This window comes from Euprymna scolopes, chromosome 34 (genome assembly GCF_053919585.1).
Source record: "Euprymna scolopes isolate OS-2025 chromosome 34, ASM5391958v1, whole genome shotgun sequence".
NCBI classification, from domain to species: Eukaryota; Metazoa; Mollusca; class Cephalopoda; order Sepiida; family Sepiolidae; genus Euprymna; species Euprymna scolopes.
This window is the reverse complement of record NC_136515.1, coordinates 30,718,177-30,735,327: the sequence shown is the minus strand read 5'-3', so window position 1 is coordinate 30,735,327 and position 17,151 is coordinate 30,718,177. Positions and strand designations below refer to the sequence as shown.

General features: G+C 31.6%; 1 protein-coding gene across 6 annotated transcripts in view; it reads left to right on the top strand.

The window, feature by feature from the left end:
- LOC145259152 (centrosomal protein of 135 kDa-like) overlaps nt 1-17,151 on the top strand; it is a 493,729-nt gene that overhangs the window by 300,292 nt on the left and 176,286 nt on the right. For all 6 annotated transcript variants that reach the window (XM_080116863.1, XM_080116866.1, XM_080116865.1 and 3 more), the window contains one exon: nt 13,869-14,007. In XM_080116863.1, the coding sequence (XP_079972989.1) occupies nt 13,869-14,007 (139 nt within the window). The remainder of the gene's footprint in view (nt 1-13,868; nt 14,008-17,151) is intronic.

The following is a 17,151-nucleotide window of genomic DNA, read 5'->3' as shown; positions in this document are numbered from 1 at the left end:
TTTTTAATGTCGTTAAAATGTTACTTGCAGACTACTATTGAATAATGATGCCATAGGTACTGCTTGAAAAAACAAATTTTTAATTTCCCCACCAAATACTTAATGAATTCCTTTGGAATAGTAATAATAATAATCTCCATGTTCTTCTGTTTCATTTCAAATATTATTTTATATAATTTGATATAATATCGATTTAAAAAAAAAAATCTTTTTTACAAAATCGATCCTTAAGGATTTTCCAACCCTACAACTATTTAACATAACATTTAAATGTCTGCTAAAACTACTACTACTACTACTACTACTACTACTACTACTAACTATTCTTTATTTCTATAACAGTGTCAAACTGACTGCTTGCTAGAATTAAAGAGAGAGAGAGAGGTGAGCGAAGAAAAAAGGCAAGGTGCTTATATATATTCTATATATGTATATAATCCACTAAAACTATTACTACTACTACTTTTTATTTCTAACAGCGTCAGACTGACTGCTTGTTAGAATTGAAGAGAGAGAGATGTGGCTGAGTGAAGGTTGTGCGTAAGGAAGATTGGAGTTGAATCTGCCTTAGATTTTTAGGCGGAGAGAGAGGGTCACTATTTTTACTGATATTTATTTATTATTTTTTTCACGGTAAATATTTACTTTAACAACAGACTACCAATCAATACAATTTGGTTATTTAAAGGTTTTCGGTCTCACTGACAAACCCGTTGCAAAATTACTTATATTTTTTTCATTGAACTTCGTCAGGAAAACGTTTTTGCTTGTTTTTTTTTTTTTTTCTCCTTTTTTAAAAAAGGAGGCCCCTTAATGTTGGGGTTAGTTTTCGAAAGTTTTTTTTTTTTCTTAAAAAAGGTATAATTAAATATCAAAAACAACTAGAAAAGTTTTTAAAAACTTTTTTTTGGAGGGGGGGGGTCTCCAACATTTAAAAAAAATTTTTTGGTAAATGTTTACTTTAAACCTTTAAATAACCAAATTGTATTGTTCTGTTGTAGTTAAAATAAACATTTACCAAATGTTAACTACAACAGAACACCAACCAATAAATTTTTTTTTTTTTTTAGGTTTTCGGAGTCCCTGACAATGAATCTGACATTCAAACTCATCGCAAATTTACAGTTTGCATGGTATTAACCCCTGGACCCTCACACTATTTTGTGCCATATCACCATATCCGTTAAGGCTATGCATGAACAGTTCTTGTTTTGTGAATAATTGAACAGTTCTTCTGCTCGGTGTATGTCAGCGCGTTACTTATGGAAAAACTGCAAATTGGAGGGAGGGTGTGGGTTATGTCGAGCGTTACTTACAGAAAAACGTTAAATTAAACTGCAGAAGCACCTGTTAACTGTTGTACAAGTTCTATAATTGAATACCCCCCTCCAAAAAAAACCCGAACATTAAAAATGTTTTTGTAAACCGCTCATGAAAACTTTTTTTTTTTTAGATCAATTAAAAAGTATCAAAAACTATGTAACAGAGAAAAATTAACCACATTTTTATATTTTTAAAAACTTTCTTGTTATTTCAAATGTCTACTAAAAATTCTTGTTATTTCAAATGTCTACTAAAAATTCTTGTTATTTCAAATGTCTACTAAAAATTCTTGTTATTTCAAATGTCTACTAAAAATTCTTGTTATTTCAAATGTCTACTAAAAATTCTTGTTATTTCAAATGTCTACTAAAAATTCTTGTTATTTCAAATGTCTACTAAAAATTCTTGTTATTTCAAATGTCTACTAAAAATTCTTATTTCAAATGTCTACTAAAAATTCTTATTTAAAATGTCTACTAAAAATTCTTATTTCAAATGTCTACTAAAAATTCTTATTTCAAATGTCTACTAAAAAATCTTGTTATTTCAAATGTCTACTAAAAATTCTTATTATTTCAAATATCTACTAAAAATTCTTGTTATTTCAAATGTCTACTAAAAATTCTTGTTATTTCAAATGTCTACTAAAATTTCTTGTTATTTCAAATGTTTACTAAAAATTCTTGTTATTTCAAATGTCTACTAAAAAATCTTCTGCGATTTGAAGCCACTTTACTATGCGCTTGCACGCATCATGGAAGAATACCATAAACGAAGGCGGTGATATAGCACAAAATAGTGTGAGGGTTCAGAGGTTAATATCATGCAAATATGCGCCCGGTTTGAATATCAGATTCATTGTCAATGACACTGAAAATCTATAAAAAAACAAATTTTATTGGTTGGTGTTCTGTTGTTGTTAAAGTAAACATTTACCAAATTTTTTTTTTTAAAGAACTTTGCAATAAATAATATTATTTATTGCAAAGTTCTTTAAAAAGAGAAAGAGTATGAAAGCTGGGAGATAGACAGAGCCTATCTCCTTCTTAAGCAGTTTAGGTTTGCCAACCAGTAATTTGTTTGAGTCACCAGCTCTAGGAAGGTTGTCATCCAGAACTGAAGAGGCCTCCTTCCCCTAGGTTTAGTTTCAGAGTTTTCCTTCTCCTAAATGGATGACCTGTGCGTCCATCAGCACCGAGAAGGTTTGCCCCACGCCTGGGTCCTAAACCAGGCATTTCTGCGACCCCACATGGGTAGTTAATGTTAATTGGTTATTTAGTAGGTTATATATCTACTGGAAAGTTACATTCCTCAAAGTGATTAAAAAGGACATTGTTATGCTTTCATTGTTAATGCAAGAGGGGATAGGTAGGAATTCATGCAGTGGAAGCAATTAAATTTGCAACAGGATGAGAGAGAGAGAGGAGTTAATGTATGGTTTAATTGTAAGAAGGTTTAATTCCACAGTGAATGCAGTATTATGGTGAATGGTGCCAGCCAAGAATATTCTTCAAAGTTCTAGAGATCGTTTAGAAAGACCCTGCCTCCATACCCCCTTTTACTTATTCAATACACTTATGGTAGATTCAGGTTTTATTTAATGTGTAGGAAACAGATTTGCGAGCAGACCTCTTTTTGAGACACATTGGTTTTCTAAAATTTTTCTCTTGATTGGTTTTATTATTTATTACAAAGTTCTTTAAAAAAAGAAATTTGGTAAATTTAACAACAGAACACCGACCAATAAAATTTGTTTTTTTATAGATTTTCAGTGTCATTGACAATGAATTTGATATTCAAACCGGGCACATATTTGCATGATATTAACCTCTGAACCCTCACACTATTTTGTGCTATATCACCGCCTTCGTTTATGCTATTCTGAAATGATGTGTGCAAGTGCGTAGTAAAGTGACTTCACATTGCAGAAGAATTTTTTAGTAGACATTTGAAATAACAAGAAAGTTTTTAAAAACAAAAAATGTGGTTCATTTTTCTCTGTTACATAGTTTTTGATGCTTTTTAATTGATCTAAAAAAAAGTTTTTGATGCTTTTTAATTGATCTAAAAAAGTTTTTGATGCTTTTTAATTGATCTAAAAAAAGTTTTTGATGCTTTTTAATTGATCTAAAAAAAGTTTTTGATGCTTTTTAATTGATCTAAAAAAGAAAAGTTTTTGATGCTTTTTAATTGATCTAAGAAAAGGAGTTTTTGACGCTTTTTAATTGATCTAAAAAAAAGTTTTTGATGCTTTTTAATTGATCTAAAAAAAGTTTTTGATGCTTTTTAATTGATCTAAAAAAGAAAAGTTTTTGATGCTTTTTAATTGATCTAAGAAAAGGAGTTTTTGACGCTTTTTAATTGATCTAAAAAAAAAGTTTGTGACGCTTTTTAATTGATCTAAAAAAAACAAGTTTTTGATGCTTTTTAATTGATCTAAAAAAAAAGTTTTTGATGCTTTTTAATTGATCTAAAAAAAGTTTTTGATGTTTTGTAATTGATCTAAAAAAAGTTTTTGATGCTTTTTAATTGATCTAAAAAAGTTTTTGATGCTTTTTAATTGATCTAAAAAAAAAGTTTTTGATGCTTTTTAATTGATCTAAAAAGAAGAAAAGTTTGTGATGCTTTTTAATTGATCTAAAAAAAAGTTTTTGATGCTTTTTAATTGATCTAAAAAAAAGTTTTTGATGCTTTTTAATTGATCTAAAAAAAAGTTTTTGATGCTTTTTAATTGATCTAAAAAAAGTTTTTGATGCTTTTTAATTGATCTAAAAAAAGAAGTTTTTGACGCTTTTTAATTGATCTAAAAAAAAAAAAGTTTTCACAAGCGGTTTACAAAAACATTTTTAATGTTCGGTTTTTTTTTTTTTTGGAGGGAGGTTATTCAATTATAGAACTTGTACAACAGTTAAAAGGTGCTTCTGCAGTTTAATTTAACGTTTTTCCATAAGTAATGCTCCACATCATCTGCACCCTCCCTCCAATTTATCGTTTTTCCATAACGCACCAACATACACCGAGCAGAAGAATTGTTAAATTTTTCACAAAATAAGAACTGTTCACGCGTAGCCTGAATGAATACAGTGATATGGCACAAAATAATGCAAGGGTCCAGTGGTTAATATCATGTAAACGGTAAATTTGTGACGGGTTTGAATGTCAGATTCATTGTCAGGGACTCCGAAAACCTAAAAAAAAAAAAAAAATTTATTGGCCGGTGTTCTGTTATAGTTAACGTTTGGAAAATGTTTACTTTAACTACAACAGAACAATACAATTTGGTTATTTAAAGGTTTAAAGTAAACATTTACCAAAAAAAATTTTTTTTAAATTCCAAAGATCCCCACCACCACCACCAAAAAAAAAGAAAGTTTTTCTAGTTGTTTTTGATATTTAATTATACCTTTTTTAAGGAAAAAAAAAAAACCTTTCGAAAACTAACCCCAAAGTTAAGGGGCCTCCTTTTTTAAAAAAAGAGAAAAAAAAAACAAGCAAAAAAGTTTTCCTGACAAATTTCAATGAGAAAATATAAGTAATTTTGCGACGGATTTGTCAGCAACCCCGAAAACCTTTAAATAACCAAATTGTATTGATTGGTAGTCTGTTTTAGTTTGTGCAAATGTCTCATTTTTGTACAAATGTCTCATGTCTCTAACATGCACTGAAATAAGATTATGTTTATTATCAAAATTAGAATAAGATTCTAAGTTAACATTACAAAATATTGCTGAAAGATATAATTCCATGACATGGCAAAAATTAACAAAAAGGATATTGCGCAACTATACTCAATTGAAAGAAAGGAACAAGATCAAAAAATATTTTTAGAAGTAATCCACTTTTTAGAAGCATGGAAAAAATGAAATTCAAAACCTGAGGTTAGGAGAACGATCACATGCAAATTTTATTTTCTTTTACATAAACAAATATTCATTTATTTAAAGTTTCAAATTTTCAGCTTATAATAAAGTCTTCATCAGGAATTTTTTTTAAAAACAATACATATTTTTCTTTTTTCCTTACTTGCCATGGTGTCATTTGGCACAGTTTATTTGTCGAAGATGGTGATTGTGTATTGTCCAGTCCAGTGGATAGGCACCCGTTCATGTGCAAATGTGTAGCAATTAGAAGTAATCCACTTTTTAGAAGCATGGAGAAAATGAAATTCAAAACATGAGGTTAGGAGAACGATCACGTGCAAATTGTAATTTTTTTTTTAAATAAACAAATATTCATTTATTTAAAGTTTCAAATTTTCAGCTTATAATAAAGTCTTCATCAGGAATTTTTTTTAAAAACAATAAATATTTTTCTTTTTTCCTTACTTGCCATGGTGTCATTTGGCACAGTTTATTTGTCGAAGATGGTGATTGTGTATTGTCCAGTCCAGTGGATAGGCACCCGTTCATGTGCAAATGTGTAGCAATTAGAAGTAATCCACTTTTTAGAAGCATGGAGAAAATGAAATTCAAAACATGAGGTTAGGAGAACGATCACGTGCAAATTGTAATTTTTTTTTTAAATAAACAAATATTCATTTATTTAAAGTTTCAAATTTTTGGCTTATAACAAAACACAATCACCATCTTCGACAAATAAACTGTGCCAAACAACACCATGGCAAGTAAGAAAAAAAAAAGAAAAAAATGTATTGTTTTTTAAAAAATTCCTGCTGAAGGCTTTGTTATAAGTCGAAAATTTGAAACTTTAAATAAATGAATATTTGTTTATTTAAAAAAAAAAAATTGCATGTGTTTGTTCTCCTAACCTCATGTTTTGAAAAAATATTTTCTTTCAAAATTAATCCACATTATGGATGCAGTCAAATCATCATAAATTTAATTAACCCTCATTGGCCAAGTTTCACTTGCATCATTATGCTTCATATACACGCTAGATAGACTATTCCTTTGGTCGACAGTAGCAAGACTCTGCTGTTTACTAATTGCAGAATTTCCCTGAATGCTACATCTAAATTGTGTAACAATAAGAATATATGGACGATATGAAATATGGTTTTTCGGAAAATGATATTTTCCTTTATTTTCAACAATAACAAATAAATAAGGTGATTCACAAATATTTACATCGATAACAAAACAAACGAAAAAAAAGTCAGTTAACAAAAATACCGTTATTTTGGATTACTACTATCTATCACAAATTAAACTATGGCTTGTTGAAACTAGAGGTCGACAACTAGAACGAGGAGGTGGGGGTAGTCCAAATTAAGAATGGCTACAGGCCAGTCTTCTAGTGATTATTCACTCTATTAACAGCGAAATTCAATGACTATAAATATTTCTTTTGTTTTTTTTCTTTTCAAAGTTTGGTCAATGAAATTATTTCAAAATTGTATTTACCACTAGTCCAGAGGGCTTTTTCTGCAACTTTTCGTGGGTTGGAGGGATGTAATTTTTTTTCTTTTTGGTTTGGATTCTTTCGGCTGGACGTATCCATGAATCATAGACCGGAGTTATCTTGACGGGAAGTTGATAACTGGTTTGTTTCCCTCTCCACTTTTATTTATATGACATCTTAACCAATTCTAGATTATTGCCGAACCCTCTGGGACTTTCCAGATACTTCTAAAACCTTCTACTCTTTCTAACTATTGTCTGGCCTTTAAACTATTTTGTGAATTAAAACTTTTGAGGTTTGATCATTAGTGGTGCTTAGAATACGATAGCACACATTTTAAACGGTTTTATTGATTTTTCATTATTATTTTATAGAAATGCTCCCTTGTAACACCTCCCCCTTTAAAGTAAAAGTTTTGAAAATATAGTGAAAAACTTTTAAAAACACAAACCGTCTATATTTTATTATTGTCTTTTTCTTCTTTTTTTTTATTCTAGATAAGGCATCTGCAATGACATTGTTCTTTCCTTTAATATGTTTTATAATAAGGTCATATTCTTGTAGGAGCAGACTCCATCTTGTAAGTCTTTGATTTTTGTTCGCCATTTTGTTAAGGAAAGTTAATGGATTGTGGTCGGTATAGACCAGAACAGGAGAAACAGTAACATTTAAATAAAAGTCAAAATGTTGTAGAGTTGATAACATCGCCAAACATTCTTTTTCAATGGTAGAATAGTTCTTCTGGTAGCTGCTCAACTTTTTGGAGAAATATCCAATGGCTCTATCCAAGCCTTCGTCATCTTCTTGGATTAAAACACCACCCATTCCAACATCACTTGCATCGATTTGCAATTTAAATTGTTTTGAAAAAACTGGAGTTGCAAGAGTTGGGAAACCAATGAGGGTTGATTTGATTTTATCGAAAGCCCTATCACAGACTTGAGTCCATTTGTATTTTACATCTTTTTTCAGGAGATTGGTGAGAGGGCTTGCTATGGTTGAAAAACTTTTACAAAATCTTCGGTAGAATCCAGCCATACCAAGAAATCTCATTAATTGTTTTTTGTTAGTAGGAGTAGGATACCTTAAAATGGCATCCACTTTTGCTGTGATAAGCTTAATCTCTCCCTATCCAACAGTGTGACTTAAGTAATTTACTTTTGCATGACAAAATTCACTTTCGTTTAGGTTCACAAATAGGTTGGCTTCTTCAAGTTTCTGAAAAAAATTGTCTGATGATGTGTAAATGCCTTTCCTAAGTCATGCTGTAAACAATTACATCATCTATGTAGACTTCGCATCTCTAAATATTATGTAGAAGGGAATGCATCATCCTTTGAAAAGTTGCTGGTGCATTTTTCATCCCAAACGCCATAACCTTATACTGGTATAAACCATCTGGAGTCACAAATGCTGAAATTTCTTTGGCATTGTCCGTCAAGAGTACTTGCCAGTAACCCGTCATCAAATCAAATTTACTGACATATTTTGCCTTTCCAAGATTGTCAATGCAGTCATCAATTCTGGGAATTGGAAAGGAATCACTTTTAGTTACTGCATTGACTTTCCGGAAATCGGTTACAAATCTGTATGTGCCATCCGGTTTTGGTACAAGAATACAAGGAGAACTCCACTGACTGTTGCTTGGTTCAATAATGTCATTATCCAGCATACATTTTATTTTTGTTCTCATTTGCTGAAGCTTGATTGGGTTTACCTGGTAAAAATGTTGTTTGATGGGTTTCTCCTCTCCAACGAAAACATCATGTACAGCAGATGTGGTTTTTCCAGGAACATCAGGAAAAAGGTTTTTGAAATCATTGACCAAATCATGAATTTCTTTTCTTTTTTCATTTGATAAATGTTCAAATTTTACATTTAAATTTGACAGAATTTCAGAATTTTTTAAATGACTACTTTGACCCATGTCCTTCTCCCTAACAACTACCTTCACCTCCTTGTCTATGTCATCTTCATTTTGATTTGTAATATTAATTCTAGTTAAGGTTGAGATTGGTTTAATTTTAGTATTATCATTTCTGTCCATGTAACTTTTTAACATATTAATGTGGCAAATTCTTTTCTTTTTTCTTCGATCTGGGGTGTGGCCGATATAATTTAAGTCATTAATTTTCTTTTCTATTTCATAAGGGCCAAAATATCTTGCTTGTAGAGGATGATTTTGAATTGGTAAAAATACTAAAACTTTGTCACCGATGTCAAAATTACGACTTTTACTACATTTATCATATCTAGTCTTCATTCTACTTTGGGAGTTCTTTAAATTATCTTGTGCTATTTTGAAAACATTGTGCATTTTTTCTTTAAAATTCGATACATAGTCCAAAAGGTGCATCTCATTCTCTTCGGTCAGCCATTTTTCTTTGAAAAGTTTTAAAGGACCTCGAACAGTATGACCAAAAACAAGTTCAAAAGGGCTAAAACCTAGAGAGTCTTGAACAGCTTCCCTAGCTGCAAACAAAACAAAATGAACCCCTTCGTCCCAATCTTTTTTATATTGATAACAGAACTTCTTCATCATTGATTTTATCGCTTGATGAAAACGTTCAAGGGCACCTTGTGATTCAGAGTGATACACACTCGATTTGTACTGTTTGATAGCCATTTCACTCATTACTTGTTGAAATAGACATAAAATTTGAACCTTGGTCTGATTGAATGGCTGAAGGAATCCCGACTAAACAGAAAAACTTCGTCAAAGCCTTAACAATGGTTCTGGCTTTAATATTCCTCAAAGGTATAGCCTCAGGAAAGCGAGTTGACATACACATAATTATCAATATATATTGGTTCCCTATTTTTGTTTTTGGAAGAGGGCCAACACAATCAACTAGTACTCTATTAAAAGATTCTTCAAATGCTGGAATGGGTTGTAGAGGGGCAGGCGGAATCTTTTGATTAGGTTTTCCTACCATCTGACATGTGTGACAGGAGTTACAGAAATTTACAACATCTTGTTTAAGTTTTGGCCAGTAGAAATGATTTAATATTTTTTCATAGGTCTTATTTATTCCTAAATGTCCTGACATGGGAGTATCATGGTCTATGCTAAGTACTTCAGCCCTGTATACTTTAGGGACCACTATTTGGTTCATAATCTTCCACTCCTCATTTAGATTGGCATCCACTGGGCGCCATTTTCCCAGTAGGAGGCCATCTCTCATAAAAAACATTCTCTAACTTTTCTTGCTTCTTCTAAGGGGAGTGCTTTATTTTTTAAGAGACGGAGTTCAGGGTCTTTCTCTTGCTCACTGATGAGTTGATTATGATTTATATTGTCTTTTATTTTTCCTGCTTCATTTTCCATTTGGCGAAGACTATTATTATGCAATATAAATGTTTCATTCAATTTCAACAGACTATCTGTTGATGAGTCTTCATTTTTTTTAAAATTTGTTTCTTGGCTCTCGCCCTAGTAAACACACACTCAGGGTATAAGTCTTTGTCTTCTTCAAACAAAAATTCTTCCCCTTTTCCTATCTTCTCGCAGACAATTGGTTCCGCTATTACCCTGTCACCTGCTAAATCGGTACCTAACAGTAAGGAGACACGTTTAACTGGTATGTTTGGTCATACACCGACTACAACAGGACCATTCACTATTTCTGACTTTAAGTAGATTTTGTGAAGGGGAACCTTAATTACTCCCAACTCCACGCCTTGTAACAAAACAAAATCGCCGGTAAAGGTCGATTCTGATAATTGAAGTACGCTTTCTAGTAGTAATGTTTGAGACGTACCAGTATCTCGCAAGATTTGGATAGGCTTAGCCTCATCAGGGTCGTTGCTGTAAACGAACCCTTGGAATAAAAAGGGTCCATAATTTCTCATACAAGCATTTTCATCAGCACTTGTTTTTGAGAAGGGTTGGGGAGAGAAATCATTTCTAACAGATTGGGTAAAAGCATGTGGTTGAAAAGAGGTATTTTCTTCTCGTTTTCTTTTTAAAATTCTGCAGTCAGATATGATATGATTATCCTTCTTGCAGTATGCACAGAAGATTTTTGATTCCGTTGGAACAGAACTCTTCTGTGTATCTTTCATTTTCTTTTATATAAACTTTCCACGATATACATTAGGTTGGGGTTCAGACGGAGTTTGTTGTGCAAGACCTGATTGGTTTTCGGCTATATTATTTTTTTCAAAATTCCTATGAGTTAGTCTATGTGTGTTAGCCATTATCGCGGCTTCATTTATACTATTTATATTTTTATCCTCAAGATACATTCGAATCTCCTGAGGGATACATTGTTTAAATTCTCCGATAAGAATGAGTTGGCGTAATTTCTCATAATCATTTACTTTCTTCATCATAACCCATCTATCAAAAAGATCCTCTTTTTCCCTAGTGAACTCAACATAAGTTTGTCATTCGAATTTTTTATATTTTCTAAATTTTTGCCTATACGCTTCTGGTACTAATTCGTATGCGTTTAATATTGCATTTTTTATTTTATTATAATCTGAGGCATCTTCAATACTGAGTGCCAAGTAAATATCGGATGCTCTGCCGACCAAAACCGCCTGTAAAAGTGTTGCCCAGATTTCATAAGGCCGTCTTAAATTAACTACAATTTTTTCAAAATGAGGAAAATATTTTTCCACAGATTTTTCGAAAAATTTAGGCACTAGTTTGATATATCTTCCTATGTCAGACATATTTAATGAACTATTGTTGGAATTCTTATTCCGACTTTCCTGTAGTTTTATTTTTTCCCATTCTATCTTTTCTTTTTCCAACTTTATTCTTTCCTTTTCTAGTTCCAATTTTTTTATTTCGAATTTCATCTGTAAACTACTTTGGTCGTCTCTCACAATACTATCCGAATCTAACAATTCTTTTCCCATTAGTTCCGTAGCTACAATGCTTTTTATTTCCACTTTTCTCATAGTTGGGTTTGTATTTAACCCTAAATATTCTGAAATTTGCAATGATTCCGATTTTTTTAAGCTGTTAAATACTTCACCCAGATTGGCTGAACTTAAAAAATTTTCCACTGAAAAAGACATGTTATTTTTTTTTTATTTATATTTTAAAATAAGTTGATAAATATTATCTAATACTTTTTTTTGTTCATTTTTTATTTATTTATTTATTCATTTATTTAACAGAGAAGTGTTAATTTTAAGTTTATGATGAGCCCCCACTTTGTTACGTTCAAAAGGTGTAACAATAAAAAAATATGGACAATATGAAATATGTTTTTCGGAAAATGATATTTTCCTTTATTTCAACAATAACAAAATAAATAAGGTGATTCACAAATATTTACAACAATAACAAAACAAACGAAAACAAAAGTCAGTTAACAAAAATACCGTTATGTTGGATTACTGCTATCTATCACAAATTAAAATACGGCTTGTTGAAACTAGAGGTCGACAACTAGAACGAGGAGGTGGAAGGTTACGAGGGTAATGGAGGTAATCCAAATTAAGAACGGCTACAGGCCAGTCTTCTAGTGATTATTCACTCTATTAACAACGAAATTCAATGACTATAGACATTTCTTTTGTTTTTTTTCTTTTAAAAGTTTGGTCAATGAGATTATTTCAAAATTGTATTTACCACTAGTCCAGAGGGATTTTTCTGCAACTTTCCGTGGGTTGGAGGGATGTAATTTTTTTCTTTTTGGTTTGGATTCTTTCGGCTGGGTGTATCCATGAATCATAGACCGGAGTTATCTTGATGGGAAGTTGATAACTGGTTTGTTTCCCTCTCCACTTTTATTTATATGGCATCTTAACCAATTCTAGATTATTGCCGAACCCTCTGGGACTTTTCAGATACTTCTAAAACCTTCTACTCTTTCTAACTATTGTCTGGCCTTTAAACTATTTTGTGAATTAAAACTTTTGAGGTTTGATCATTAGTGGTGCTTAGAATACGATAGCACACATTTTAAATGGTTTTATTGATTTTTTTATTATTTTATAGAAATGCTCCCTCGTAACATGAGCTTCACCAGCTCCTCTCTGTGCTCCACTGATATCACCATGGTAACAAAACTTCTGATCAACGTCAATAGCCTTAGCATCCAACTATAATTTTTTTCAGTTTTATATTTGTTGCACATTAACCTACTGCATTTCTTGTGTATGCAATGCTTACAAATATCACAAAAAATGAATTGTTCTTACCCACCTTTCTACAAAGGGAGCAGGGGAACTTTCTAACACTAGATAACATTGATAATCATTTTGGTTTTTAACATTTACTCAAACCTTTATTTTCTATAGCATACCCCATGATTACAAGAAGACCTTCAATCATTTCACAAGTATTAAATCATAAGACTAAATAATCTCTTTCAGACAACTTGTACAAAACTCTCTGAACAATGAAAAAACAATGAGACTGTGCAGATTTCTGATACATCTCCACTTTAAAATTAAAGCTAAATATAGTTACTGTTAATTCTAACATGACTTTGAGCATTTTTATACATTATTTAAACAATCTTTGACCACCATCCGCTTGCTTCTAATTTATACAAAGCCCACCAGACATATTTGGCATTCAAAAGCTTTTCCAGCTAAATAGACAACATCAGAGAAAAGTTAAAATTCTCTGAAGAGGGAAATGTGATGTTTCATCAAACAAAATACATTTCAAGGCAATTCAAACCAGATTTTCAGTATGAAGTTACACATTCCTGAGAAGCAGCCTCTCACGAAGAAGGCAGTGTTTTGGCAAGAAGAAATCAAAGGAAATAAAGAAATTTGTTGAGATTGGCCTGAAAATTGAGTGAATTCACTCACTTCTTAGTCTATTAAATCAATTTTCTTGGCAGAGTTAATTATTTATAAAAACAACATTATGACAGTAATTAATTAATCATCATCTCCAAACTTCTGAAACACAAAAGCTTTTTTTACAAAAAAATCTATGCAAGGATAGTAATAAACTCAAGATAAAAGTAGTTATCAACAACTAGATGAAATCTCACACATAAAAGCTATTTTATTTCAAGTGCAATGTGAACAAACATCTTGCTGCTAAACTCCCTACATAGTACCCCTGCAACTTATGTCTCTATTAGTAGCCTCCTACATCAAAGTGGCAACGTGCCTTGTTTGGGGTGAAAATGTAATAAAAAAAAAAAATAAAAACTGGTTTGTTTTAACTGAATATTGATCTACTTATTTTTCTTTTTATACAGGAAAAAGAAGATTTGCTACAAGAGCTGAAAGAACTAAAAGACAAAGTAACACGTTTTAAAAGACTGGAGTCTTTATTGGATAAAGTTCAAGAAGAGAAACGAAGACTTACACATAAAGTCAATAAGTTAATGGCCAATGGTAAATACGAAATGAATATAGCATTTGTATTATTTGAATTACTGTTTTTATCTTGAGTGTTATTCTCGCAAATTTTCGACTGATGTAACCTCCGATAAAAAAATGCACCTGAAGAAGGTTACATCAGATGAAACATTGAAAACAATACCCAAAACACAAACAGTAGTTCGAATAATCCAAATAATTAATCATCATCTCCAAACTTCTGAAACATAAAAGCTTTTTTTATAAAAAAATCTATGGCTTGTCTATATGCAAGGATAGTAATAAACTCAAGATAAAAATAGTTAGTAATTGTCTGTATTTTTGAGGTGAGGTGTTTTCATTGATTGAGATTGTCGGACTGACTTCCTCATCTTGGTTGTTATCGTCACAACATTTCGGCCGTTTTGCCCTCCGGCCTTCATTTTGTATCGAACTGGGGAACCGTTTGTTAGGAGTCTCGAATCCAACCCTTTATTATTATTATGGGGGTACCGTGTTCGGACTCCAGCTAGGCTCTGGGACATAGTTGCTGATTCTCTGTTTTGAATGTTTTGAATGAAGGCCGGAGGGCAAAATGGCCGAAACGTTGTGACGATAACAATGACGATGAGGAAGTCAGTCCGACAATCTCAATGAATAAAAATAGTTATCAACAACTGGATGAAATCTCACACATAAAAGCTATTTTATTTCTTTTTTAATTTTGTTTTCATTATGTTCTCTTTTAAACTTTCTTTATCATATATATATAAAACATATTTGAGCTGGGTAAAATAAAGAAACCAAAAATTAGCATGAAAAAACTGATACAAAAATAAACACATCTTTGTAGATTTTATGTTGAAAAGATTTTATGTAAGAAATATTTTTTTTTACAAAAGAGATTTAGAAAATGCTTTTATCAACACAAGGTTTGTTTATTGTCCAATAACATCATTTGTACACAGAAGTGCAAAGTTTTGCACTTGATTTCCTTAATGTGAATTATGTGATAATTCTGAAAATCATGTACATTGAAAAAGTTTGTATTTTATGTGTGATCTGCCCAAATAAAATAAATTGTTAATAAAAAATGTTGGAATAAACATCACCCATTACAATGGGAAACCACTGTCTAACTTTAATTGACTGAGATCTCACCTGATTCACTATTTGATCACACCTGTACCAATAAGATTTAGCAAGTATGATTGACTACTTATAGGAATTATTCTTTGAACATGGACCTCTGACAAAACTCCTCACCAATAACAACATAGTATTCAATGATGGACTCTCAACATTTAGAATTTGTGGGTAGCTCACCTATGATTCTGCTGTAAATCTTATCAGGAAATCGTGTAATCAAAGTATGCTATTTGCAGTATCAAGCAAATTTCTGCCAAGAAGCAGTATCTATAAAAGAAAGTGTGTATTGATGCAATGTCATCTTCTGAAGATGAGGTGTCATATTCTAAAGATTGTGTATCATTTTCTAAACATGGCATGTCATCTAAATATGACATCCCACTTTCTGAGGATAACATGTAATTTTTACAAATGACATGTCAGCTTCTAAGTATGATGTGTCATTTTCTAAGTATGACATGTCATATTCTAAAGATGGCATGCCATTTTTTAAAGGTAACCTGTCATCTTCTAAGAATGACGTCTCACCAATTGAAGATGACTTATCATTTTCTAAAGATGACTTGTGATATCCTAGAGATAACTGGTCATCTTGAAATCATGATATGTCACCTTCTAAAGATGAAGTGTTACTTTCTAAAGAAGACATTGTTTTCTAATGATGCCATCTCACCTTTTAATGATGACATTTTCTAAATGTGTCGTCTCACCTTCTAACGATGCTGTATGTTAGGTGACATGATTTAACAGTACAAAGTTTGAACAAAAGGTACTGAGTTGAGATGATCAATTGAACAACTGAAAGAACAAATGGCAGACATCAGGTAAAGAAAATCCCTACATAACCATCGTATAACTCATTACCAGGTGTGACATATCACAAGAATCAACAGTTTGTACACTATTCTGGTTGATGAAATGCCAAGACTTTGTATTTTATGTAGTGTTTTTCAAAGGTTGGTTGGTTGTGTTTAATGGCCTAGCAACCTCTAAACATTCATTTAATGCCAGAAATTTTTTTTAGATCTATTTGATCTTAAAAATAGTTTATAGGGAGTATCAGAATGCTTTGCCTTTATATTTTTAGTTGTTTTCGAGGTAGTATTCTTTCAAATTTCCAATTGCTTTCAAACTTGTTTGCATTTAACTGGCAGTTGCTTTCAAAGTGATTTGCTTTCGAATTTCCTTTATTTAAAGTAATATTCTATAATTAGCAGAACTCGTGGAAATTCCACAGTCATTGAAAATATCACCACATGAGCAAACTATAGAATGTCCTTCAATAGAATGATCAATGTAATATTAGTTCCGATCAGACTGTGAATTAAAAAATAAATATTTTGGTAGAAAAATATATATGCTTGAGATATATCATTACAAGAAATAGAAGTAAGACACTGGCTGGCGATCAATAACTAATTAGTATTGTGATCTGTACCCACCATACACTGGCTAGGGATAAATAACTTAAAAAAGTATCATGATCTGTAGTTAGTTATCCCCAGTCCGAATATGATGTGGACAGATCACAATACTAAGTTATCCCCAGCCAGTGTCTGGTGGGTACAAATCACAATACTAACAAGTTATTTATCATCAGCCAGTATATGGTGGGTACAAACAACAAGGTATTCAGCATCAGCTAGTGTATGATGGGCGCAGCTCACAATACTAATAAGTTATTTATCACTAGCCAATGGTATTAAAATAACTTATTAGTAATGTGATCTGCACTCACCAGACACGGGCTAGCGATAAGTAACTTATTAGTATTATGATCTGTACTCACCATATACTGGCTGGCGATAAATAACTTATTAGTATTGTGATTTGTGCCCACTATATACTGGCTGGCTATAACATTAGTATTGTAATCTGCACCCAATATACATTAGCTGGCAATAACTGGCGTACATTTATATCTGATCTACCTCTGCATCCCATGTTTAAAAAAGATGTGTCCTCTATAGTATCAGACCTGACCAAATGGTTAATTGTAGGCATAGACAGATTCATACCATCCAAAAAATT